This window comes from Exophiala bonariae, assembly GCF_035927105.1.
Source record: "Exophiala bonariae strain CCFEE 5792 chromosome Unknown scaffold_14, whole genome shotgun sequence".
Taxonomy (NCBI): Eukaryota; Fungi; Ascomycota; class Eurotiomycetes; order Chaetothyriales; family Herpotrichiellaceae; genus Exophiala; species Exophiala bonariae.
This window is the reverse complement of record NW_027042489.1, coordinates 722,785-748,381: the sequence shown is the minus strand read 5'-3', so window position 1 is coordinate 748,381 and position 25,597 is coordinate 722,785. Positions and strand designations below refer to the sequence as shown.

Genomic DNA, 25,597 nt, shown 5'->3' with positions numbered 1-25,597 from the left:
TCTACGCCTTCCTCAGTGGAAGAAGTGGGCTGCTTTTCTGAATGTGCTTGTGTTTGGCTTTATGATAAATGCCTGGATTGGTGGCCTCTTCCCAGCCTTCTACAACCTTAGTCTGGAATTCAACATCGACATGGCAAACACTGCAGGTCTCCTGACATGGTGTATCTTGACTGCCTCTCTAGCTGTGAGTTTGCAGCTGTCATTGTCTTGATTAGGTCTGAACTCTACTGCAGTCTTTTTTCTGGGCGCCTTCCGCCGAATACTTCGGTCGACGACCTGTTTTTCTGAGCACATCATTTGGCATGTTCCTGTGTGAAATCTGGGCGGGTCTCGCCACCAGCTACAAAAGCCTACTTGCGGCACGAGCTCTCGGTGCTTTTTGCGGTGCTTGCACTGAAGCCTTGGGTGCGGTCGTAGTGAATGTAGGTTGAACATCTGCGTGGGCCTTTAGGAAAGGCTGCTGATCAGTCAAACAAAGGATCTTTTCTATCTCCACGAAAGAGGCTCGAAAATGGGACTCTATGTCATCGCACTCTATTTTGGGAACTCGCTAGGACCTATTTTCACAGGAGTGATTGCTGAAAGTTCGTCGATCATACCAAAATCGCGAGTAGTTGCTGACAATACCACAGAGGGGGATTGGCATTGGACGTCCTGGGCTGCAGCTATCATAGGAGGTATAAATTTCGTCGGCTTTGTCTTCTTGTTCCCTGAAACGAGGTGGAACCGCTCCATTAATGCAGCGGCCACTAAGCCTGGCGAATCTCCTGCGGACAATACGCCGCACGGTATTGAAAAGACTGAACAGATTGAAACAGTTGAGCATGTCCGTACTCACGAGCTTGTGGAATTGACAGGCACGAGGAAGACATATGTGCAAGAACTCTACCCCTGGTCTGGCACCGCTAGTCAATCGTGGTTTCTCCACTTTGTTCGGCCACTGCCTCTTATTGCATATCCAGCAGTGGCTTGGGGTGCGTTCGCGTGTATGGATCTCACCATGTCCGCTTTATGATCTCGCTAATGTTCTCATCTTAGATGCTGTGTGTCTGGCGTGGCTTCTAGGCGCGGGCACCGTTAGTTCTTTCATATTCCAAGTTACCCCCTACAATTTCAACACCGCCGTTTCTGGTCTGGTGAATGTTCCCGCCATGAGTAAGCAAACGAGAACCGAGGCCGATAACTTGATTCTAATCTATACACAGTTGGCAACGTCGTTGGCGCGATCTCGGGAGGCCTCCTCACCGACATTTGGGTCAGGCGCTGTGCTCGTCGCCGTGGTGGCAAATTTATGCCGGAAGACCGTTTACCTCTTTTAGTGATCCCCTTCCTCGTGGGCTCGGCAGGACTGCTGATGTTCGGATTCGGTGCTCAAAGGGGCTTACACTGGATTGTGCTGTACGTTGGATATGGATGTATCAGTATTTCCCCAGCAGCTGCCAATATTGCCATGACCTATGTCTTGGATTCTTATCCCGAGGTGGCCCTCGAGGGTATGCTCATGGTGAATGGCGTTAAAGAGCTTGTCACCTTTGCATTCACCTATGGCTTTTCGCAGTGGTTCTCAAAAGTTGGCTACTCCGCGGTAAGTTTTGGCCAAATCCATTACATCTCGAACAACGTTGATTGATCAACAGGTTTTTGGAACAATGGCTGGCATCTGGATGTTCGTAATCGCTACCGCTATTCCTTTGTATCTCTATGGCGAGAGGTTGAGACACTATAGCATCAATAAGATGAAAGTCATCTTATTCGACTTGGAGGATGTTCGTTAGATCTGAACCCCCAGAGGGTCAAATAGAACAATCTTTGGATGAATCATCAACGAGGGCGTACTGCTTAGTATTTAGTTCTGGGTCATTTCTGGCGATCAAGATTGAGCCCTATTGACGGCTGACTACTTATCCGGTAACATGCGAAAGTATCGCTAGAGGGCTTAGTTTCGGCTCCTTAGGCCTAACATTAAGGGGGTATGCCGCCATTGTGTTGTTTTCAAATATGCTTTAAGCAATTGAAGCAGCATATCGACCATATGAAGTCGCCGCGGAACAGTTGGACAGGTATTGAATACTAAGTACGTGCCTGTTGCATAAAAGCCAACCACAAACAATTGAATAATCTATGCGCGAAATGTCCTGCGGTATCGATATAGCAGCTTTTCTTGCGTGGAATATGTTGCAATTGTATCGATATGCATCCTTTGTACATTATTCACTGTAAGTGAGGTTTCTGCTGGTAAGGTCATCAAGGCGGCTACAGACATTCGCAAATAATGAGCTGTGCTTCAATTATTCATTTTGCCTACCCTCATGGCTCACTTATCAAAATCGAATAGAAGGGCAAGAATTAGTTTTATAAAATGCTGTCTAGATAGACACTGAGAGATGTCTGTCTACAAACTGATTAAGACTGTCTTCAATTCGGTCCATCCTTCGAAGGAGAATTGGGAGTATTCTCGGCCATCGCCACTTCCTTTCCAGCCACCAAAGGGCATATCAATCGAGAAAGATGGCGAGGTACAGTTGATGCCGCACATTCCAGCTTCGTAATTCTTCGCAATGCGTAGTGCTCGACTGATATCTTTTGTGAACACCGAACTGTACAAGCCAAATTCGGTATCTGCAAGCGAGTTAGTGAGGTGGCTGGTAAAATGAATGTCTGCAGAATGATAATCCTCTCACCATTGGCGCGCTGCATCACATCTTCCTCGTCTTCAAATGTATTAATGATGACCACTGGGCCGAAGATCTCCTCTCGCACGACGCGGTGGCTCTCGGGCACGTCTGTAATGACGGTCGGCTCGATATACAACCCCTTTTTGTTTTCGGCCTTGCCACCAACAGAAATGTTAAGATTATCCACCCGTGCGGATTCTAAGAACTCCATGACACGATTGAATTGCGCCAGATCTCCTTGCGGGCCACGGGTGGTTGCCTTAGCGAGTGTATCACCGGACTGGCCTAACTTTTTGATTGCTGTAGTCATCGCATCCGTAAATGATGCAGCAATGTCCTTGTGTACATAAATTCTTGGCTCTTATCAGCGATGATGGTACATGTTTGAGATATAGATAGAGTCATTACCTTGTCGAGGCTACACACGCCTGACCACTGAGCATTAAAATCGAGGCAGTTGCACCTGCAACTGCTTTTTCCAAGTCCGCGTCTGGGAAAACGATTAACGGCGATTTTCCGCCTAGCTCAAGGGTGACTTTCTTGAGGTTAGACTCTGCTGCTGCCTTTTTGATCGCCCTTCCTGCGACTTGAGACCCTGTGAATGAAATCTTTCGAATATCCATGTGTTTGGCTAGTGCCTCACCACAAGGACGGCCGAACCCGGACAGTAGGTTAAGGACTCCCTTAGGAAGACCAACTTCCTGGCAAAGCCGACCAATCGCGAGGACTGAAAGAGGGCACTTCTCACTAGACTTGAGCACGAGTGTGTTGCCAGTGCTGAGAGCTGGGCCAACCTTGTTGATGAATGTGATCAAGGTTATGTTCCTATGTGATCAGGTAAGCCAATGATTTAGCAGAGAAGTCATGGAATCTGACCAAGGAATGATCGCACCACAGACACCAAATGGTTGTCTCCAAGCCATGTTGACAAATCCCGGTGTATTCAAGGAGCTCGTGCCCTGTACATCCATCGCCTTGTTGGCATAGTAGCGCAGGCACAATGCGGCAAATGAGGCGTTGCAAACTTTGAATTTTTTCAGTATCGAGAATCAATTCAGGAGCAGCATTTCTTACAGTCAGAAATAGGCTTTCCCATGCAGATTGCGTCCAAGTAGTCCAATTCCTCAGCATTAGATTCAATGGCATCAGCCAACTTGAGCAGTATCCCAGTTCGACCGAGAGCTCCTAGTCCTTCCCAACCATCGAAAGCAGCTTTGGCAGCTTGGACGGCAACATCAACATCCTCGGCACCAGCCTCATACACGGTCGCAGCGAGTTCCTCTGATGCAGGATTGTAGATATCGAACACTTTCTCAGTCTTTGGCTTGACGAACTCGCCGTCAATGAAGAGTCGAGTCTCGGGCTTTTTGTTCACGTAAGAGGCCATGTCCTTCTTGAAGAACGGATGTTGAAGACTGTAGCTTTCCTTGCTCGGGAATTGCTATACTCATTGTCATCTACTGCGCTACTATCGTCTTTATTTGATTTTGTAGTGTCTCCTCTTGTACGGAGATAAAGACTAACACCGCCTGATCTCGATAGCTGGACATGAGGCATATGGTCAAGATCATCGGTGTCTAATCAAAAATATTTGATCGGTGTTTCCTCCAATATGTCTTTGCCGTCGAATCCTGTATCGGGTCGCGGAAATAGCATCAACGGCTTGGCACTCGGCGTAAGTCGACGAGAACGTGCTCGGCAGCTGCTATTTTAGGTCATAATTGTCGATTGCCGGGATGGGCAGCTTACCGTTCCAGTTCAGGCCCACAGACAGTTTCTGGGTCTATGAGTGCATACATCGACAAGTGCCGCGACTCAGAGCTGTTTTGCCAGCCTCAAGGCATCTCCAGGACTTGGAAGAGTCATCTCATTTCTCCACGAAATGTATCCGTAACACACTAGTGGACACTTCGGACATAGTGGATGAAGTTCCGAGGTTGGACAGAAACCTGGCTATGAGGCTCTATATATGATGGCTCTATAGGCTTGTAATAAGATAGACATCTGTGGACATTCGCACTACGCGCACCTCTTCAGACCACGTAATAACCCTTTATCAGTGGGAGAGTATATTTCGGAAAGACAATGGATGATACAAACACGCTAATCCATGCAAAGATCGAGACGAAGGGGGTAAGTGTGGATATTCCGACCAAGCAAAGGGCAGCGGTCAGGCAAGGTAGCGGAAAGAACGCCACAACTGTTATCAAGGAGGTGGATGTTGCAACACCCGGACCAGGAGAGATTCTTATAAAGATCAACTGGTGAATAAAGTCTCAGTCATACATACGACTGCACCTGCTTGTGTGCTAATGCTAATGACCTTCTAGGTCTGGCCTATGTGCTTCCGACAAATGTTTACTTCATGATGACTGGGCTGCATTCCAATGGGAGATGCAAGAATCGAGCCAAGGCATCGTTGGCCATGAGGGCGCTGGTGTCGTTGTCTCTATCGGTGCCGGAATGGAGGGCAAGTGGAGCATTGGAGACCGTGCGGGTATTAAGTGGATCTATAGTACATGTGGTGAGTGTTATCTATGTAGGCAGGGAGGTGACGACGAATTGCACTGTCCCAGCAAGAAACATCCCGGGTTCAATCAACCGGGCACGTTCCAACAGTACGCGTTGGCAAGTGGTCGATACGCAACGAGAATTCCGGAGGGTGTGACCGACGAGGAGGTGGGTTTGTTACTGCAGTGCATCCCTACTATTTCTATGCTCATTCCACGTGGAGCCCCACCCCCAAAAGTCCCGATGTTGACACAGTCTACAGGCTGGGCCAATAATGTGTGGGGGGGTTACGGCGTATGTGGCATGCAAACGCAGCGGCGCCAAAACTGGCCAGTGGATTGTCATCCTCGGTAAGCTGATCAAGCCTGACAGAGGCCAGTTTCATTGATAACCGACTTTACATAGGGGCTGGAGGCGGCCTAGGCCATTTTGCTGTTCAGTACGCGCGTGTCATGGGCATGCGAGTAATCGCTGTGGATGAGGGCGACGACAAGGCCGTGTTCTGCAAAGAGCTGGGAGCGGAGGAGTTTATCGACTTCAAAAAGACGCCAAATATTGCTTCTCAGGTGCAAAAGATCACCACCCATGGAGCGCATGCCGTCATTGTATTTCCTGCTGGTAAAGAGACATATGCAGCTGCCCCAACCTACCTCCGGGTCGGTGGTACATTGGTCGCCATTGGACTAGCTCCAGATCCAACGACGGTTGCAGGTGCACATCCGATGCTCGTGATTGGGAACAGATTAACGTAAGTCGAATCACATAGGGTCGCTGCCATGCCGCTAACGATCTGCAGCATACGAGATAGTACGACAGGGACGCTGAGTGACGTGGAAGAGGCCCTTGACTTCACTGTACGCGGCCTGGTTCGGCCTGTGTTGACCAAGGGAAAGCTAGAAGATCTCAACAGGCTCTGCGAGCAATTAGCCAAAGGTCAATTGAAGGGCAGGGCTGTTTTGAGCCTAAATCCTTGAAATGTTCATAGAGTGAATAGGAAAATGTGTATAGTTGAGCTATTCATGTGATAAGACCATGGACATATATCTGACAGGTTCTTGACATATATCGTTACCTAGGTATGTATCAGAAACTTTCATTAGCAATTAATAAGCATAGAACTGAGCACGGTGACGACAGGCAACTGGTGTAGAACTAGCAAATCATTATGTCCACGCAGCCATGGATTTGCATTTGCCTAACGGTAGTGACACTATTTAACCACTTCGTTAGACCAGGACCTTTGTTCTCGCGTCCTTGATCCCAGCATTTCCCCAGAATTTAGCACCCATTTCGCCCAGTATTCGAATCCAAGCATGTTTGTGCTCATATCCGTGCCGATTATCTGGTAATCCTGTTTGACGTACAGTGACTTTTGTGAATCGCTCATCGGTCTTGTCAGTATCCAGCGTAACCAACATCTGTGAGGCGTACTGATCTGTCCACTGCGACTTCCAGGTGTACTCGATCCTGTAGGGGAGGCTATTGTTTTCCAGCTTGGTGAACTCTCCAAAATGTCCCCAGCAGCCTCCTCCACCCCCCATATCAGAGAAGTTGCGATCGTCCCACGAGAAGCTACCGCCTAAACGACCATCAATCTTCCTGTCGCCATCGCCAACCCACGGTCCCCGACTGTCGTTTCCATCCAACCAGACCTGATAGATGATATCTGGACTAGCCATGATATCGTGTTGTACTGTGAACTCCCAAGTTGCCATGTTGAGCTGTTGTTGGATGGTACGTGGGGGCTTTGGAATTTGTTGCAGATCTACCCTCTCGTGAGGGAGGAAGCGCTGGATTCAAAAGCACATAACAGCACATCGAGGCAGCCGCGACCTGAAGATCTTACCTATCACGTACCAAGTACTAGTCCTCGGTTGGCTGCATTTTCTGGGAAGTCCCAAGCATCGCCGTTCCGCCTCGGCTGTACAGTGGTGCGCTAGTTAGTACCCCAGGTCCCTAGGACATCTCGGCCGTCTATTACTTGGCTTCCGTAAAAGGAAAATACCGAGCGGCTACCTACGTTGTATGGACAGCATTGAACCCTCTCCAAGAAAAATTCTTCATTAGTTACTGCTCGAAATCCGACTCTACGGGTCAAAAAATCCAATCATGTCATTGACAGGTCCTCCCAAAGATGACCTTTTGCTAGCGTCATGTCGGGAAAGTCTTAGCTAGGTAATTTCTCTTCTCCGGATCTCGATATCTAATCCCCAAACTCCGTCCCTTCCAAGACGTCCATAGCTTGAGATGACAGGATGTAACTTGTACGACGCAAAGCATCAGAACATGGCGTATCTGACGGTCCAATTAGGCTCTTGGTTTGGTGGAGCAATGCGGTGGAACTTGCCCTTAACCCGAGCAAGGTTTGACATAGTATCAAAATGGGTTAACGAGTCGACCAGAGCACGCAAGGGTTGACCGAGGAAGCAGTGGTATATAGCTGTTAAATTATTCTAGGTCATAAGAGTTTGCGGATATCAAAGCGTTTCACGTGGCCAACGATAAGTTACGACAATGGGCTCGCTCGAGGCCCCTCCTCGCTACCAATCCGACGTCGTGGACGCAAGCCGCCTAGGCGAGTCAATCAGATTCGCATTCTCAGGGCGGACTGCTCCCAATCGGTTCATGAAAGCTGCCATGACGGAGCAACTCTCCTCGTGGAACAAGGAAGACCTGCAAAAGAGAGGCATACCCACACCCAGCCTCTTCCGTGTGTATGAACGATGGGGTGAAGGTGGAATCGGCATGGTAGTTACCGGAAACGTGAGTAAGTGATTGACATCAACACGAATAGCAACAATTGATTTGAATGGCAAACCATTGCTAAAGTCGATATCAGTGATATTCAGTGATCATCTAGAGTCAGTGGGGGACCCGGTCATCCCACCAGACGCGCCGTTCCAAGGGTCAAGGTTCGACGCCTTTAAGCAGTGGGCATATTCTGTCAAGAAAGGTGGAAATCTTATGGTCGCTCAAGTGTCTCACCCCGGCCGGCAATGTCATAGCTATTTCCAGCGTCACCCAGTCGCTGCCTCTGCAGTACCATTCGACTTCAGTGGTCCTCGACGACCCATACATTTCAATGATCCCCACGCGGCAGCGGAGCAAGAGATCGCCGACATAATTGAGTCCTTCGCGCACGCAGCAGAATATCTCGAAAAGGCGGGCTTTGATGGCATGCAGCTACACGCCGCAAATGGTTTCTTTTTGTCTGGTTTTCTGAGCACCATAACGAACAAACGGACAGACCAATACGGTGGACATATTAATAATCGCATACGTATTCATCTGGAAATTGAACAAGCTATTCGACGCCGAGTATCCTCCAAATTCGTTCTCGGAATCAAGATCAACAGCACCGAATTCCAACAATCCGCTTTCACACCAGCAGAGGCGAATCAAGTATGTCTGGCGTTTGAAAGGCATCACTTTGATTTTGTGGAACTCAGCGGAGGATCTTCAGAGAATCTCATGACTGGCAACCAGCACCGAGACGAGACGGTGAGAGAATCAACAAAGAGGCGAGAAGCTTATTTTCAGGAGTTCGCCGAGCAAATTGTTCCTGGTTTAACAAAGACCAAGGTCTACTTGACCGGCGGTCTGCGCACGGTCGGAGGTATGATCAGAGCACTAGACACTGTTGATGGAATTGGTCTCGCCCGCCCGCTGGTTCAAGAATTTGATTTTTGCAAAAAGATCCTCAATGGCGAAGTAACAGGAAGTATTATCCCGAATATGGAACTGGGAGAGTTTTGGTTGGCCTTGATGGCCGGGAACAGGACCATTAGAGAAGTCGGCCAGGGTAAAGAACCTCTCGAGTTGTGGAAAGACGAGGTCATACAGGATCTTCGTAAGGGGTATGGCCTATGGGTGGATAACAAGAGCTCCGATCGAGAGTACATCAGCTATTATGGCGTCACCTCTACCGATGCCATGGAACAGGGGAAGAGACCACCCTTCAGCTCCGGCCCGTCATCGGGAATGCTGAAGTGATGCGGGCCTGAGTTCAAGACAAGTTGAGGCACATAGAACAGTCGAAGCACCCTTGGTATTAAAGTTAGTCGAGAAGTGATCATGATCAGCAGTAGATTGTCGGGAGTGGCGATTGCTTTTATCCACGGGGGAAATCACTGTTGCGCGTTCAGGACTCATTCATCTGGCATTGCCTTCAGCCTAGATCGAGCTCTGCCCAATTATTGAAGAATTATCTCACTGCCTGGTGCATCATCGCAGACAAATTGTTCAATCCCACTCTCAATATAATTCCGTTACCCCAGCCTCGCGGAGCCTTACGGAATGATTGAAGCATTACAACGTCAACTCCTCCACTAACATGACAAACTAGTAAGACCCAAGGTTGTTTACAGGACTTTTCAACTAACCTACAGTAATATTCTATGTAGGTCCCTAGGTAGGCCCCTCAGGTTTCCACCTAAGGTATTTACTATAGGCTGCACTTTACTTTTGATTTATTTATGTTCTATCGTCGGTTCCAAGTAGTTCAGCCCTAGTATAGTGCTCAGTCTCCAGTACTACGTCTCCTAATAATTAATATTACGGAGTTGAGCAAGTGTGGCACAAGTACTAATGCGATATCTCTGCCTCTGTGTACTCGTTCGTAACCTGGGGGCCTCGGGAGCCGGACGCGCAGTGAGTGTACGAAGACGAAGAAGAACCTACAGTGGGCAGTCGACTTAGTGATAACTCAAAGCTTGACTGATTGGTTTTTGGAAGTGTGCCCGCGGAAAACAGTCAGTAACTGAGTTTTTGCGCGGTTTTGTTGCACTGCAGTCTGCAGCAGCCTATGCATGCCCGTAGCAAAGTACCTAACCTAGCCTAGTCCATGTCTAGCACCGAGAACCTCCAACTTTTTTCCTCCCCACCAAGACGCTAGCAGCTGACCAGTGACCGCATCCTATATGACATGCCCTTCGCTCTTTCCTTTCAAGCTTTTTCTCTTCCCTTCCGCAACTCTCTGAGTTACTCACTTTTCCCATAATCGACTCCTCCTCCCGAATATCGCGAAATCAACAGGCCTCCGTAGTCTTGTTCCACTTCTGTCTTTGATATCCGAGTCCCTGTCTTGATCTGACATCGACTCGCTACTCAACGATCCTCACACCCCTTCGATCTCGAGATAGGAAGACTGCAATCAGTCTCTCCTATTCCCAGAACAATACCACCCATCCTGGCGCTCGATCAATCTCCCTTCCCCCCTCTAGCCTTCAAGTTGGCGGGCTCAAACACCCCCATCTCCTTCATCCGCCCATTGCTCGGCACTGCATTCATGGTCTTCTGCGGCACCACCACTCGTCCTCCATAATTTGACTCAAGGCACCTTCGAGATTCCCTGGGCCTGGCATGGCCTAGGAAAGTCTGCTTCATTGCTCAAATAATAATTCTCTTGGTCTAAGAACCGAGTTGAACTCCTCTTCGCACATCTCCTTGCGAAAACTTCTCACAAGGTGGCTCCTTTTGCAAATTGAGGGCGTTGGTCCCAACGCTTTCCTGTTCATACAGAAGACCATAAAGACAATTCTCTGCAGTAACCTCCACTCACGATGTCATACTCTGGCTCCAACCACTCGGACAACATGAACACTAGATTCAGCACTCCAGCGCCCGAGCTGGACGACCATCGGCGCAGGGTCGTCCCAAATCCACATCAACATCTCGTCGTGCCTTCTGTTGCGATTGAGCAGCCAACCCCGGTGCCAAGTGGTATCGATGCGAAGGACCTTCAAGAGATCGATGCCAGTCTATTGCATAGTCTGGAACAGAACCCAATCGCTCGTGACTTTGAGCAGGCAATTTTAGATGATGATGCCAGCGCAGACGAGGAGGGCCAGCCAGGTAGTGCCAGGAAACTCTCCAACCAGAAACGCAGGGCCACAGACAGAGAAGGTCGCCCGCGCGCCCCACGACAGGATCGTTCCAGAGATACTTCTTCCTCTCGTTCGACGTCCCCCGCCAACTCTATCAAGGCATTCGCCGAGCCACGTCGGCGACAGCGTGCAAATACTGCGGAGAGCCACGCATCATCTTTCATTGAAAATATCATCCGGCGAACAAACTCTATTGGCACAAGCCAACGACGGCCAACCTTGACCAACAACAGTGTGCCACCCGCACTTACCGCACGGACTGATCGTGATGTCAACGACGACGTCTTCTTTCCAACCGATGAAGAACCGGGCAAGACATACAAAATAGATTTTGAAGAATTGGAGGAATATGTTGTGTTATGCGCTCAGGGCCAGATCAATGACAATATCCCCAATCAGACGACTTCCGGCCATACCGTGTTCGAAGACCTTCGTAAACCTGGTCATCGAGGCAGTGTTACAAACGTGGCTTTGAATGGCGAGGCTTTCTATGAACATCCACAGAATTGTTACGACACAAGCACAACGCAAACTGAGTCGGATGAAAAGGTTGCTGTGCAACACAAAACTATCCCTGACAAACCCGTCGAACGATTCTTCTTGTTTTCTTCCGAGTACCTTCCTGGGAGGAGTGCGACCAAGCTGGGTGACTTTGTGGCTGATGGGACTACTTTTCGCGATCTTTTTGATCTTGGTCCAGATGGCGCCGGGGTTTGGTGGCTTGATGTCCAGAATCCCACCAAATCTGAGCTTGAAGTCATTGCGAAGGCCTTCAAGATTCATCGCCTCACTCGTGAAGATATCGAAACTCAAGAAGCCCGAGAGAAAGTCGAACTCTTTTCCCAGTATTACTTCGTCTGTTTCCGCACGTTCAATCCTAACGCTAAGAGCGAGGATTTCCTCGATCCTGTACATGTGTACATTGTTGTCTGTGGCGATGGCGTTCTGAGCTTCAGCTATGATGAGAACCCGCATGCCCGCAATGTCCGCCGGCGTATTACAAATCAGGGCGACTTCTTGTCCATCGGACCTGACTATATCTGCTATGCGATGATCGATGACATTGTTGATTCCTTTGCGCCTATCATTCGTCATGCAGAACAGGAGTCTGAAGAGATTGAGGACCAGGTGTTCGTTGCTCGCGAAGATGACTATTCTGCTCTACTTCGACAAATCGGCGAGTGCCGCAAGCGTGTGCTTAACATGATGCGGTTGCTCGGTGGCAAGGCCGATGTCATCAAGGGTTTTGCAAAGCGATGCACCGATCAATATCAAATCACCCCCCGTGGAGACATTGGGTTGTATCTTGGTGATATCCAGGACCACGTGGTGACAATGATGTCCAACTTGGGTCACGTCGAGAAGATGCTCTCGAGGTCGCATGCCAATTACTTGGCGCATTTGAATGTGGACAGTCTCCTCAAAGGCAACTCTACCAACAAGACTCTGGCCAGAATTACTGTTCTAGCAACCATGCTGGTTCCCCTAAACTTGATCACTGGTCTTTTTGGGATGAATGTTCACGTTCCAGGAGAAGGAGGAAGTGACCTCAAATGGTTCTTCGGCATTGTGGGTATGATCCTTGCCTTTGTCACCATTGCTTTGATCGTTGCCAAAAGACTGAAGGCCATCTGAGCAAGCATACTGGCCACCTCCACGGAACGTTGCCGTTAAATTTGCCGAACTATGTTCCCCGGGTAACCTGCTTTTTCATGCTGATTCACGCGTTGGATTTTCGCCACTATATTGGTCATTATCTTTTGCTATTATTGGTCTCAATGTATACATCAAGTGATGAAGCGCGACCCGCAAGTTGGATTTCGGGATATAGACATACTATATTGTGCACGGTGACATGCCATTGGATATATGGCTGTGGTTTCCGATCATTTGGGTGGTCAAGCTGGGCTGTCGTGTGCATCGTTTAGATTTATTTTTGTGTCTATGGATTTGGTAGATAATTGCGTTACTAGACCTCAAAAAATGGATATATTGATTTCCACCAACTAAATGTGTCTTCAAACCTGGCTCGTGAGCACAGTAGGATGAGCATGACTTGTCTCCCCATGATTGACATGATACGAGTCCTGGCACCATTGCTGCGAACAGATAACAACTCGAGCAAGCGTCGCTTAATCCAGGCAAGTCAAATAGTGGCTTTCCCAGCAAATGATCAGAGAGTCTGGCACACGGACATGACTCAGACCGGCCAACATAGCTAGATACACGAAGACATGGATATAATAATCGATTTCATGACAGCTTGCGACTTTGACAAACATCAAGCCCGTGAAGAAATCCAGTATAAGCAAGCAATGGCCCCCAAAAGTCAGACACGGCGCCATCGGGTGTATCTGTACCTATATATTCAGCATCACGCTCACCGATGGGCCGGAATGAGACATTGGAAGCCATTGGTACAGCGGGATGAGGGTTAAGCGACGTCTTCTGGTTAGGCGGAACACCACGGCTTTGGAGGATGCTGACGTTGATGGTCCAGCGTGCTTGAAGCTCGAGGTTCCTAATTAGTATCGGTCGGTTCTCCTAGCTGTGGTGCCGTGCCAGTGCCTGGGTATTGCTCGGTGCGTGTTCTTTGGGCTCGGAAAGAAAACCTACGAGTAGCCCCGCATCATAAGCCAGGCTTGGGGGCCAATTTTCATTGTCCTGGATGGCCACCTTCTCTATCGAAAGGATGAGCTGCCAGTAATCAGCGAGTTGCGATCAGAAACGTTAAGACATTGGGGTGCACTTTAGAGGAGCGGTGGCAATATGTCTCGATGGAAATTTGGCCACTTCCTTGATTGTGTTTCTTGATGAGCAGACTCAAAAGACCAAGATGTGAATCTGCATTCTACTGATTGGCGCTTGCCTGCCAAGTCTGTCGGAGGACACACCAGGCTTCCAATGAGCCTCCCGAGGTCGAAAGAAGAAAAGTCCAGACCACTGGCAGGGTGCTTGGAGATTCTATACTTAACTCTCACCCGTGCTTGCATGACGCAGGCTTGTCTATCGAACCACGGGAATGTCTTGTGTACCTGCATTAATGCATTGCCAAAAGTAGTCCCATCCAACGTGATATACTCCGGTCCTGTGGCTCGCTGATGTTCCGCTACTTACGTGTTCAGTATTCTAAATTGAGTGCTCGTACTTGTTTTTTCCAAGTGAATCGTAGTAGGGGATTACAGTGACCAGAGTTTGACATGTGAAAAGTGTGCCGCTGCACGATTGATAATGGCACGGCCGAATAAGGGATCAAACCACATACAGTATACTGTTTGTCGAGAAAACCACTTGGCAGCTGTCAAAATTCGTCTAGTAAGGATCCTATGTAGTACTACGTACTCCCTATGGAGCATGTAATTAACAGAATCGACCGAACTGTTGTCAGCAATCTAGAATGTTCGATTTCGCGATTGTGCGGCTTGACGAGTAAGGGTAGCGTAGAACGTGATGTGCCCAAACTAATTCAGATGGGTGGAACATGATCGTCAAATGTGTCTCAAAGCCCGAAAAACGCACTCACCCTCTATCCAAAGCCGCCCAACCTATAATGAACGTTGCATAACGAACAGGGTCAGGTGGGAATCTTTGCTGGATGTGCGTGGGTTTCGTAATATCAGTTCTGACTTGGATCTGTAGACAGTGCTTGCGAAATGTGGCTGAGAAGCACATGATGATTGGAAGAGCAAGCCAAACCCCTAGTGCAGGAGGCGAAACGGCGGTGCACTATCCAGAAGATCGACATTGATGAGAACATGATCTGGCACATGACGAATGGCAATAGAGAGACGAATGGAGTCTGAACCTCAGGGAGGAAAGGGTATGGTTCTTCATCGTGGTTGGTTGTGTCATGGACGTAAAACTCGAAGCATTGGTATGAAGGACGGTACCAGCGAGGGTGTTTCTCGTTCACGGCCCCTTTATCTCTGCACCCCCCCGTGCGATTCTGAGGAGCATCGAACATCGCGGGCCAAGGCCCGATTTGCCAATCTCCAACAGCGAACAATCAGCCTATCGGTTAGTGGCCGCCACGGGAAGCTTGATTCAAGCCACGAAATGAGCGCGTCCCTTGAAGCGCCAGTAATAAATTGTAAGGTCAACCAGGTTCAAGGCCAAGCGAGGATGTTGGATATGATAAGAGCTGGCGTCTGCAGTGGTACAGTACTCGGTATGCTAGTCAGGGAAGTAGAGCGATAACGACGGCGTCAATCAAATTGTATGTCAAGCGGCTGAAATCTGGATGATGACTGACGCGTCTCGGTGTGCTCAGGCCCTGAGGCGGTGCAGATTCCCAAGACTGTATAAACACGAATATCAACAATGGACTCGGCGGCCGACGAGGGAATATGACACTTGGATACTACGAGTGTCGGTACTCAGGATGACCGGCATCATAAGCTTGTATCGCGTACTGAGTACTACCTTCCAGATGACGGCATGCCGTTGACTTTGTAAAACCTGATTGTGCTGGAACTTGATGCACGTTTAGGCATGGGCTACTCGGTAGTGCCAGTAAAGACATCTTTGGGCGCCAAGAGTTTTTATTCCGGGGGATGCAGTCGGGCGTCAGGGACTCAGGGTGCTTGATGCTTAGGCGCGGGAAGGATGTGCACAGCACTCCAATGCACCCAGCTCTGGGTCTCCGGGTGTCTCTCCTGACCGCGTTTTCATTTCTTTAGGCTCCAGTAGGTCTCACAGTTCAACTTGTCGCTCGCTCGCTCCTCCTCACCATCTCAATAATTTCTCCACCCAGAAAACCCTCGCCATCATCCTTCATCCCAGTCAAACAATCTCATTCCAATCCACCACCTCTCTTTTACTCACTACGGAGTACGACGTGACTTCACGTTCCTCCTTTTCATCCTGCCATAATTCCATCTCCCCCATCTTCTCATCTACCCTAGTCCCTCTTTCTCGTGCCGTCGATATCACACCCGCCCCTCGCCCTGCTTGTTAAACCCGCGTTCGTCCTTTCTTTGTTTGCGGCTGCACCCCGACTCTTTGTTTTGGCCTTCCGCAACTCAAACCCACCACCACAACTGGGAACCGCCAGCGCCATCCCGCTCCTCCTCCGTCACGTTACAGACATTCATGTCGTCTTAATACACACCAACCAATACTCTCCTGCAGTCCCGTCAAAGTGGCAGCGACTACCATCACTGTTCAGCCTGCCATGGCAGCAAACCCGTCAGTCCTGTCCTTTCCTTTCCGCCCACTCATCCTGTACTAACTCCTACAAGTCTCGCTTCAGCATGGCGCTCCTTCTGGCATACCATGACCTCCAATGACCGTCATGCTTCTCATGACTCGCCTTACCGGACAGGCCAACACATGCCGGTGGGTCAGGACCGACACGCTCCCCTGACATCAGTGGCCACAACCGCCGGCGACTCACACCAAGATCTACCCTCTACATACCACGATGATTCGAAACGACCCTCAATTTCCTCTACTCAATTACCCCAGTCACCTGCGAGACCATATTCACCAGGCATGCGATCCTTATCCTCTCCCAAGACGGCGACCATGTCAATCGAAGAGACCCTTTCGCCAGGGGAAATCCAGATGCAGAGTTTCACTGATGGAGGTCCACCCCCTCCTCCCGTCTCGCACTCTTGGAAAAAGATTGATCGATGGGCAGAAAAGAACTACGAGGAGCTCTGGGATCAACTTTGTGAAGGCTGCACCCAGAACGATATCAATGAACTCGAACATGAGCTAGACATGTCTCTGCCACAGGACGTACGGGAGTCTTTGAGTGTTCATGATGGCCAAGAGCGAGGCGGTCGACCCACTGGCATAATCTTCGGTTGTATGTTGTTGGATTGCGAGGAGATCGTCCACGAATGGAGAAATTGGAAGATTGTCAATGAGGAGTATCTGAGTGGCGCGTCACGAAAGCAGCCTTACATTTCCAAAGGCCTCAGCAACGGAGCCTCCTCCTCTTCCGCCGCCCAGGCCCAGAGCAATAATCGTTATTGGCGACAAGAGTTACTGGACCGACAAGAGTCTCAACCGCCCAAGGCCATTCAGAAAGCTTATGCCCATCCCGGCTGGATCGCACTCGCCCGGGATTGGGGTGGCAACAACATCGCAATTGACCTCGCCCCTGGGCCAACCGGCAAATGGGGTCAAGTCATTCTCTTCGGCCGAGATTACGATTGCAAATATGTCATTGCACGGTCATGGGCTCATTTCCTAGCCACCGTCGCGGATGACTTGAGTACTGAAAAGGTATTTGTCGACGAAGAATCAGGAGAACTGAAGCTCAAAGAATTCAAAACCGAAACCGTGGAACCCGCTTACATGGACATCCTTCGCTGGAGAGCCGATCAAAGATATGGACGAAGACCTCCTCGGAGACCACAACCAAGTGGGCTCAACACCAACTCTGTTACACAAAATGGCCGCCATTCCCCCTACGGCAGCCCAGTCCTCGGTAATGAAGATCGGGGCCGGTCTCCTCAGAGGTTCTCGAGGGGACCATCGGGCAGTCCTAGACATGCGGTTGGAAGCCCGCTCGCTCGTGTACAAGAAGAAATCGCACAGCCACAGGCCATCCGTCCTGGTGGCGATGTCATAAGAGACTTCGCACAAGCCGCAGAGAAGAGCGAAGGCAAGAAGAGGGCTGTGGATGCTCCACCTCCCATAGACTCGACCATGGCAAACAGCAAGAAGCCTGAGAAGCTTATTGACGCACCGACCCCAGCATCTTTGAAGAGTACGGAGGTCCGAGAATTTCCCGCAACCCGACTCTCCAGAGTGTCAACCGAAAGCGATAACAAAGAAAATTCGACCAAGAGTTCCACGGAAAAGGAGAACAAGGGTCTTGGAGTTAATGGGATCGAGGATGAAATGAAAACAGTGGCGATCTAATCATGTGTTCATTACCACATTGGCACTGCACCTCTGCTGCATGGCCACCACGATTACTGATCATGGCTGGGCTTTGGTCAACAAGTCGCAATCAAGCTTAAACTCCACGCATTTCATCCCATTACAAGCGCCAATTTCATGTGATCAAACGAAGGCGTTTTCTCTGCTGCCCAGCGAGTGATTTTTTGGGCAGTCAATCGACCATTTCGATGATACAAGGAGTGGACAGCGACACGGATTGAAAGGCATCTTCTGGGAGGTGTCTTTGGGCATTTGGATTGGTTTTATGGGATGCTGTAGCTTTCCTAAGAGCGGCCCGCAATCAGTTTCACCCACATAACGGCATAAATAACATATTGACAGGGGCACAGGAAAACTGAGACTCCGATGGCCGTGTTAGGCTGGAACTCTAGTCCTTTGTGTGAGTTATGAGATAAGTGAGAGAAGTGTGTTGGGCCAGGATCAATGAAGACATAAGAAACCAAATCTCTTTAATTCTCTCAAGGCAGATTGGGCTCCCGCAGTCGTATAGTGTCAACTGCTACGCATCATGATCGACAACAATACAGAAGTTATTCCTGCCTCCTCCAGGGTTGATTTCTTTCTTCGGAAATGGTGTCCGCCGCCATTGATTGCGCGACTCCTCTCGTTTCGTGAAATCGTAGTGCCACAGGCTATAGTACAGCTTCTGTGTGGTTTTATGGTTCGCGAGAGAATACCCCAAGGATGACATGATCAATTCGAGGTACCTGGGCGTCAGATATCGGGAATTGTGCAAGCAAGGGGCCGGGAGGACAAGAAAGAGCGATGGAACCAGTGGTTGGTTGACCACTTCGGCCTCAGCTTGCTCATCTGCCTCTTTCGTAGACCTTGTAGGCCGTTCACTCAGAAACTCGGTCGTCCTTCTCAACATATCCCCGCGACCTTTGGCGTCCGGAACATAGTTCAACACAAGGCTGAGACTCAGCACGTCGTAGCCGCGCCGACCCAGCCACTCGCCCGACCCGTCCGCCGCGCTCGGCGTCGGAAAGTCCATGAAATCACACTCTTCGATTCCGACGCCAGAGGAGCGCAGGTCGATGCGTCGGACGCTCGTCACGCCCGGGATGTTGAGCGCGTTCTGCGTGCTGAGCGCTCCGACTTCGAGGATGTGGAGTGGATCGATTCGTTGCGGCTCACCACCCTTTTTCTCTTTCGCTTTCGCCTTAAGGCTCTGTCGGCGAGGCTCGATCTCGTCGCGCATCCACTCGACCAGCACGCGGCTGGAGTCTCCTCCGCGGCTGGCGCTCTGCCCGACCGTGCTGGCCAGCTGGTACGTCCTCAGGCCGCCGGCCTCGGCGAGTTGACGCTCCAGTTCGGCGATTTGCGTCTCGTCGTCGGAAGCTTTCGCACGCGCCAGCTGCTTCTGAAGAACATGGTGTGCGCGGATGATGCTTCGCGTGTGTCGGGATGATTGGGAGTGCGATTGAGACTGGTGCTGATGTGGTCTTGTTCCTCCGCTTGCTGTTGTGGCTTTGTCGTTGGTCGACAGAAGCGGTGGACGTCCGGGTCGCAATTTTGAAGTCTTGACACGCCGCGTCGAGGGTGGTCGCGTTCTTCCCATTTTTGAGTTGATCTGAATGCTGCCTGCATGGACTAAGATGGACTTTGGTTGAGATCTAGCTTTAGCCAGCCAGGGGTGCCATCCTGGTGTGCTCCACGGTCATGCCAACACGGCAGTCTCTGGCGAGCTATCCACGTACTCCGATGGGACGTTGAATTTGAGATGTGGACAATCGATTCTTGAACTCTATCGGCACTGCTCCTGACGGCTGTGTTATATCTCCTAGCACGCCGGCAGCAGTCAAATTGAAATTTCTTGGTGGGGAAGAAGATGTCAAGTGTGATTTTCATTTGTCTTTCCATTTCTAATGACGCGAGGCTTCGACGTCCTCCAAGTGACGCCGAATTTAGATACCTTGGCGGTTACATATCCGCCAAGGCTAATACTACCTACCTACCTAGTAGGTACCAATCTAGGTGGATTACCTCGTACGACAATCTCCGTACGACTTAGAATAATAACTTATTCCTTCGTAATACTTCTACTTAAGTACCTAGGTAAATATGTAATCTCCAAACCTCCTCCCCCGCAGTCCTTGACATGAATTCGGAGTAAACCAACTTGGTGGCGCAGGCTTCTTAACGTCCTGCAGTGAGGCTTCGTTGGCTGTGCCCGGTCGGGGCGCGGACCCTCAAAAGGCAAGGTAGCCTTACCAAGGCCATGATGCCAACCAAGGCATGGTTGCCTTCTCTAAGCGACGGCCAGTACATGCTGGGCGTCCTCGAGCCTCGTCGTAATGGCTTTTGAAATGTCTTTTCTTCTCCTCCATCTAGAACTGGACTTCATGATTCATTTCCATCTTTATAGGTCGATGCGAGGGTTCCAAGCTCCACTTAGGTCACGATGGCATCTCCGCTCCATGTCACTGAGCTCAACGTGATAACGCTATTCCTCAGCCTGTTCATGGTGATATTCATGCTCACCTCCTTATTCATCACCCAAAAAGTTTACCTGGGACCCGCGCCTGTGGCCTTCATTGTTGGCATCGTGTTTGGTCCTCGAGGAGTGTCGCTGATCAACCCTTTGAGTTGGGACAATGTGAACATAATCATCCTCGAAATTTCACGCATTGTGCTCGCTGTTCAAAGTTTTGGCAATGCCATTGAGCTGCCGAAAACCTACCTGGAGAGACACTGGCAATCTGTTGCGTATATCATCGGCCCCGTCATGATCGGTGGTTGGCTCATCACAACATGCTTCGTCAAGCTGATGGTCCCGGTGCTCAACTGGACGCAGTGCTTAGCCTGCTCGGCCTGCTTCAACGCCATAGACCCTGTGCTTGCTGCCACAGTGCTGTCCGGAAATTTTGGAAGGCGTGTACCAAAGCACCTCCGCGATATGTTGCGCACTGAGGCGGCCGCTAACGGGGTGACCACGACCATTGTCTTGGAACTTGCATCTTACTTACTTAGGTATCCATATGCCTCCAAGACAGTTGCTACCAAGGTGTTTTCCATAACCTTCGCCTACCAGTCCATTTTTGGGACTTTTGCCGGCATCATTATTGGCTACGTGGCGCGTATCAGTCTTCGAAAAGCTTACAGACTAAATACCATTGACAGGCCGTCGATGCTTGCGTTCTATTTGAGCATCGCGCTTCTGAGCACCGGATTTGGGACCATTATCGGCGTTGATGAAGTCAACATGGCTTTCTTTGCAGGCATCGGACTCGACAATGACGATTGGTATGAGAGAAAAACGGAGCAGACGTTCTTCTCTTCAGCCATAGATTTGGTTCTCAACCTGAGCTATTTCGTTCTTATTGGTTCAGTCATCCCATGGCAGTCTTTCAACTCCGATACTCTTTGTGTCATACCATGGCGACTTGTTGTAGGGGTGCTGTGTATCTTCTTGTTCCGGCGCATCCCGATGCTATTTTTGTTCAAGCGCCTTATACCTGATATCAGAACTTGGAGAGAAGCCTTATTTTATGGTCATTTCGGCCCAATCGGCGCTGGCAGCATCTTCTCGGCCCTCCTCATCAGAGGTAACCTCAGCCCAGGTTCTAGGATGGTAGTTGATGCTGTACCCACAGAACCGGACACCAGACAATTTCTCGACCAACTATGGACGATTGTGACCTTTGTTTTTGTCTGTTCCAATATTGTCCATGGAACCAGTATCGCCATATTCACCCTCGGGAAGAGGATAAACACGCTAACAATCACGTTGTCTTATACACAGGAGGACGACAGGGTCGCAAGCTGGATGAACCGACTGCCCAGAAATACATCAGAATCGACGCGCATGCCGCGTACAGATTTGTCAAATTGGGACGAAGAGCTCGAAAGGGAAGTCCCTCAGCCTGGTATTCCAAAGCTGATGCTACGACGCCAACGCGAAGATGACGAATTGTCCGATCACCAACCAAGACGGCGAAGGAGATCTAAGAGCTGGCCTCAAGTCACAGAGCGTCCCACTACTTCCGCAACTGCACCCACGATGAGCAGCGTAGGACATGTATACCAAATCGGCAACACTATCATCGTAGAAGATGACGACGGAGAAATCATCAAGACATACAATCTTCCACCCTCCCAGTCACAAGAAAGTAGTGGAGTGTTCAGCCGCGGTTTCGCTAGTATGGGACTCGGGGCAGGCACTAGACTCTCTACGAGGGACTTTATTCGCCAGGTGCAAGATCTCGGCCTGAACAGCCGCATGGGGCCGGCGTCTGCAGAGGCAGAGGCAGAGGCAGAGGGAGAGGGAGAAGCAGGGCCTTCTACTGCAATGCCCGGAGCATATGACATCGACGACGATGAGGAGACCCCAGCAGAGAAGAGACGGCGGCTAGCAGCGCTTGGACTCTCTCAACGCGGCGATAACGACAGCGGCGATGACGATGATAACTTCTCGAGGTACGCAGGCCCAAGTAATCAAGTGCGAGAGGTTGATGTTGAGACCACAAAGGCCGGATCGTCTACGGAACCAAGAGGACGCTCGAGGAAGCATGTTCAGTTTGAATCAGACTTGTACCGTGCGTAGAATTGTCCCCCAGCCCTCACAATCTCAGATTGAACCCAGGAAGACTTGACTATCAGCCTCAAACTCCTGGGCCAGGAAATTCCAGTCTGGATATGCATCACTGTCAATTTCAAAATCGAAATCCTCGCCAAGTGTTTCGCTGGGCTGTGAATCAAGCTGCACTTCAGTTTTGGACGACCAGTTTTCCATACCCATGCCAGATTCGTGGTGGTTAGCACTTCCGCTAGATTCAGAACTGCGACTTTGGAGGCTGTCTCTTAGGGTCACGGCTTTCGTCCTTAGAGCCATCAGTACCGCAGACTTCGGTCCAACACCGGTGGTGATTTCATTCCATATCTCCCCTGAAAGAACACAGTCCACCGTTCTCCATGCCCTTGCCACATGCGGACCCTCAGGCTTGACACACAGATGCCACAGAATGTACATCGAGACATAATACTGTGGGAAGACTTTCCTAACCCATGCGAATTGCTCCAGAAGGTCATCTTTGTTCATTAACCTGGGCTCCAGGATCTCAAGTGCTTCAAGCAGGTGCTCGTCTGTTGCCAGATGTTGTCGGCACCTGGTTTTCTTGAGCATCAGCCATTGTGTCCGTGTGATGAAGTCAAGCTTTTGAATCAACCAGCGTGAGCAAGACAAAGCCATGCGGTGTCGAGGAATTACAGGGTTACATTGCGCCAGGCGTGCCTCCACCCATTCTTGAGTCTCTGCTATGATCTTTGCTCTTTGGCTGTACATCTGTGACGACGTCATGGAACGGGATGACAGAACTTGCCCTAGTTCCTGCATGGCCTGTGATATCTTGATATGAATTAGAGAGAATGACATTGCAGTCCAAGAGGATTTTGCCGGGGGCAGCTCTGTCATCTCCGGCCAAAGGTCAGTGTCCTCTAGGTTCAGAGGAAGATCCACGTCTGTAGTAAGCATGACGCTATTGCCAATGTCCAGACCATAATCCTCTCCTGCGCGCATTTCTCGCGTAATGAAGTGCCACCACAGACGTCGGCGAATTTCGGCCTGGAAAGGTGATAGGTGAAGCCGTCGTCCGTCACGATGGAGACCCATTGACTCTGATATGCGCATTGCGAGGCCATTCAGAACCCAGATACCATTGCCTCGATTGTGGATGCGCATCGCACACTGTCAAAAAATCAGTAAGCCCACCACGAGCAACCGAGATGGTAAGAAAGCGGAATCATACCAGATATAGTGCGAGTGCATGAAGCCCCGTCAGCGTCGGATGGTCCAAAAAATCCCCTTGGGCAAAGGCTTGCTCCATGCCAATCTTGAACTTGAGCATTTGGTTGGCTCTGTCCCCTCCCGAAATATCAGTGGCTACCTTGTCGTCCAGTACTGCCATTGAAGCATAGAAGATGGCGAAGCACAAGGCATGATTGTCATAGGGGGCATCGAGGGGCTTGTCAATGGTTGAATAGAGTCTCACTTCGTCGGTTGGAATGTGCAGTGTTTTGACACCGGCACATTGGTCGACGTTATTCACGAGTATATCCCAGAGCCTGACTGCTACTTGTTTAGGTGGGTGGAGGTCTGCTAGTGATAATGAGAAACTGGGAGCTGAGAGGATGCCTAACGCGGTGTAAGGAGAGCCTGATACAGCCAAGGAGGCTGCTGGAGATGGGGTTATGACCGAGGTTATGCTTCCGTCCAAGGGCTCCTGTATTTATGTTTAGCGGTCTAGATATGGATGACGGCTGATTGATGTTACCTACCTCAGCGAGTGCTCTAGACAACAGTATATCGTTGTAATACTGAGTCGGTGATCCGTTATGTGTCAGAACTGCTTCCCTAGGAGTCTCTTTATCATCGTGAGGACTGCTCGGGCTTTCCTCTAGCACTGCTGGTATCTGATCAGCAGTCGGTGTCTCACTAGGATTTTTGGCTTGAGGGACTTCAACATCCATCGTTCTCATTGCTTGTGCCAGCACCAGTGCGTTTTCGAGGTTGTTGATACGTGAAGCCATCTCCCCCATGATTGTTTTCTTCGATCTCCTTGTGCGCGGGCCCACCGGTGGATAGCTACAGAATTTCCCATTTCCAGACCGCGTACATGGCGTGCATGGCGCTCTCTTGTCACAGCGAACTTTTTTGCGATTACACGCGAAACAGGAGCGGCTAGCTGCGATCTGTGGAACGTCCATATCGATCAAAGCCCCGGATAGGCTGTAAACGTCAAGGTCATAGATCCATCAGGTTTATCGACTACTTCTGCAGTAGATTCAGTATATGGCTTGCAGATTTCCTGTTAAGAAGTTTGTTGAAAGGGCTGAAGGGACGAGAGCCAAAAACTATTCACCTTGCCGGCCTGACGGTCAGAGACAAATTCTGTCAGACTGACCATTTTATCCTCGGCACAACTACCTAGGTATCTGGTAGGTGATAAGCGTTCCAGACAAGACGCTGCAAGAATCTCTATCCTTCCAGGTTTTTCAAGGTCAGACCGGAAGATTTGCTGTCTTAACTCCGACAATCTTTACGAGAGCATATCTCTTCGGTTTTAATGCTTTTGGTAGGTGGTTGGTGAAAGAGATTAAAAGATATTCATGATGACTCCTAGCATGGATTCTCCACTTCTAACTACCTGTGGAATTGAACATTTCGCGATCTCCTCCTGGAGTTTGTCCTTCAAGTATATTAATTTACAGCTATTCCAACAGTTTTGTACATGCCGATTCTTGATCAGATCTGTCAGTGTTGTCTGCCCGTAGTTTTCTCAAGATTTTCGAAACGCCCATGCTCTCCTTGGCTTGAATATAAGCATTCTTAGGCCATGGGGCATTTCCTAGAGCCACATTAGCCTACGTTCGATTCCACATACAAACAAAAGCCTGCTTTAAACATACTTATCTCAGTTCTCAGGCTCATTCTTCGATCCTTGTCAAACGCTTTTTTCATTGTCTTTTCTTCAGCCTTTCTTTGCTTTTCACGAGCGAGGTACAACCTGCGCAGTTTATTGTACTCTTGCACTTCAAAGTCATTCTGGGAAGAGAAGGCGCAGACAGACATCTCAGTTGATATTTGGAGTTCAGCCGGAGCGTGATGCG

General features: G+C 49.8%; 10 protein-coding genes across 10 annotated transcripts; 6 read left to right on the top strand and 4 right to left on the bottom strand.

Moving 5' to 3' along the window:
• Window positions 1–1,151: 1,151 nt before the first annotated feature.
• On the top strand, window positions 1,152–1,630 carry LTR84_002911 (uncharacterized protein; the record flags this gene model as incomplete). Its single annotated transcript, XM_064846511.1, has 2 exons — window positions 1,152–1,155; window positions 1,206–1,630. The coding sequence occupies 2 exons, from the start codon at window positions 1,152–1,154 to the stop codon at window positions 1,628–1,630; spliced, it is 429 nt and encodes a 142-aa protein (XP_064706121.1).
• Window positions 1,631–3,729: 2,099 nt separating this feature from the next.
• Window positions 3,730–4,232, bottom strand: LTR84_002910 (uncharacterized protein; the record flags this gene model as incomplete). Its single annotated transcript, XM_064846510.1, has 2 exons — window positions 3,730–4,116; window positions 4,137–4,232. The coding sequence occupies 2 exons, from the start codon at window positions 4,230–4,232 to the stop codon at window positions 3,730–3,732; spliced, it is 483 nt and encodes a 160-aa protein (XP_064706120.1).
• Window positions 4,233–5,460: 1,228 nt separating this feature from the next.
• On the top strand, window positions 5,461–5,938 carry LTR84_002909 (uncharacterized protein; the record flags this gene model as incomplete). The annotated part of the gene is made up of 2 exons (XM_064846509.1): window positions 5,461–5,464; window positions 5,592–5,938. The coding sequence occupies 2 exons, from the start codon at window positions 5,461–5,463 to the stop codon at window positions 5,936–5,938; spliced, it is 351 nt and encodes a 116-aa protein (XP_064706119.1).
• Window positions 5,939–6,412: 474 nt separating this feature from the next.
• LTR84_002908 (uncharacterized protein) lies at window positions 6,413–6,901 on the bottom strand (the record flags this gene model as incomplete). The annotated part of the gene is made up of 1 exon (XM_064846508.1): window positions 6,413–6,901. One exon carries the CDS (start codon window positions 6,899–6,901, stop codon window positions 6,413–6,415), a length of 489 nt encoding a protein of 162 aa, XP_064706118.1.
• A 799-nt stretch (window positions 6,902–7,700) lies between these two features.
• Window positions 7,701–9,179, top strand: LTR84_002907 (uncharacterized protein; the record flags this gene model as incomplete). Its single annotated transcript, XM_064846507.1, has 2 exons — window positions 7,701–7,953; window positions 8,026–9,179. The coding sequence occupies 2 exons, from the start codon at window positions 7,701–7,703 to the stop codon at window positions 9,177–9,179; spliced, it is 1,407 nt and encodes a 468-aa protein (XP_064706117.1).
• A 1,568-nt stretch (window positions 9,180–10,747) lies between these two features.
• On the top strand, window positions 10,748–12,706 carry LTR84_002906 (uncharacterized protein; the record flags this gene model as incomplete). Its single annotated transcript, XM_064846506.1, has 1 exon — window positions 10,748–12,706. One exon carries the CDS (start codon window positions 10,748–10,750, stop codon window positions 12,704–12,706), a length of 1,959 nt encoding a protein of 652 aa, XP_064706116.1.
• A 3,639-nt stretch (window positions 12,707–16,345) lies between these two features.
• LTR84_002905 (uncharacterized protein) lies at window positions 16,346–17,947 on the top strand (the record flags this gene model as incomplete). Its single annotated transcript, XM_064846505.1, has 1 exon — window positions 16,346–17,947. The coding sequence occupies one exon, from the start codon at window positions 16,346–16,348 to the stop codon at window positions 17,945–17,947; it is 1,602 nt and encodes a 533-aa protein (XP_064706115.1).
• A 541-nt stretch (window positions 17,948–18,488) lies between these two features.
• On the bottom strand, window positions 18,489–19,550 carry LTR84_002904 (uncharacterized protein; the record flags this gene model as incomplete). Its single annotated transcript, XM_064846504.1, has 1 exon — window positions 18,489–19,550. One exon carries the CDS (start codon window positions 19,548–19,550, stop codon window positions 18,489–18,491), a length of 1,062 nt encoding a protein of 353 aa, XP_064706114.1.
• Window positions 19,551–20,393: 843 nt separating this feature from the next.
• Window positions 20,394–22,535, top strand: LTR84_002903 (uncharacterized protein; the record flags this gene model as incomplete). The annotated part of the gene is made up of 1 exon (XM_064846503.1): window positions 20,394–22,535. One exon carries the CDS (start codon window positions 20,394–20,396, stop codon window positions 22,533–22,535), a length of 2,142 nt encoding a protein of 713 aa, XP_064706113.1.
• A 24-nt stretch (window positions 22,536–22,559) lies between these two features.
• Window positions 22,560–24,526, bottom strand: LTR84_002902 (uncharacterized protein; the record flags this gene model as incomplete). Its single annotated transcript, XM_064846502.1, has 3 exons — window positions 22,560–23,675; window positions 23,737–24,210; window positions 24,266–24,526. 3 exons carry the CDS (start codon window positions 24,524–24,526, stop codon window positions 22,560–22,562), a joined length of 1,851 nt encoding a protein of 616 aa, XP_064706112.1.
• Between the last annotated feature and the right edge of the window lie 1,071 nt (window positions 24,527–25,597).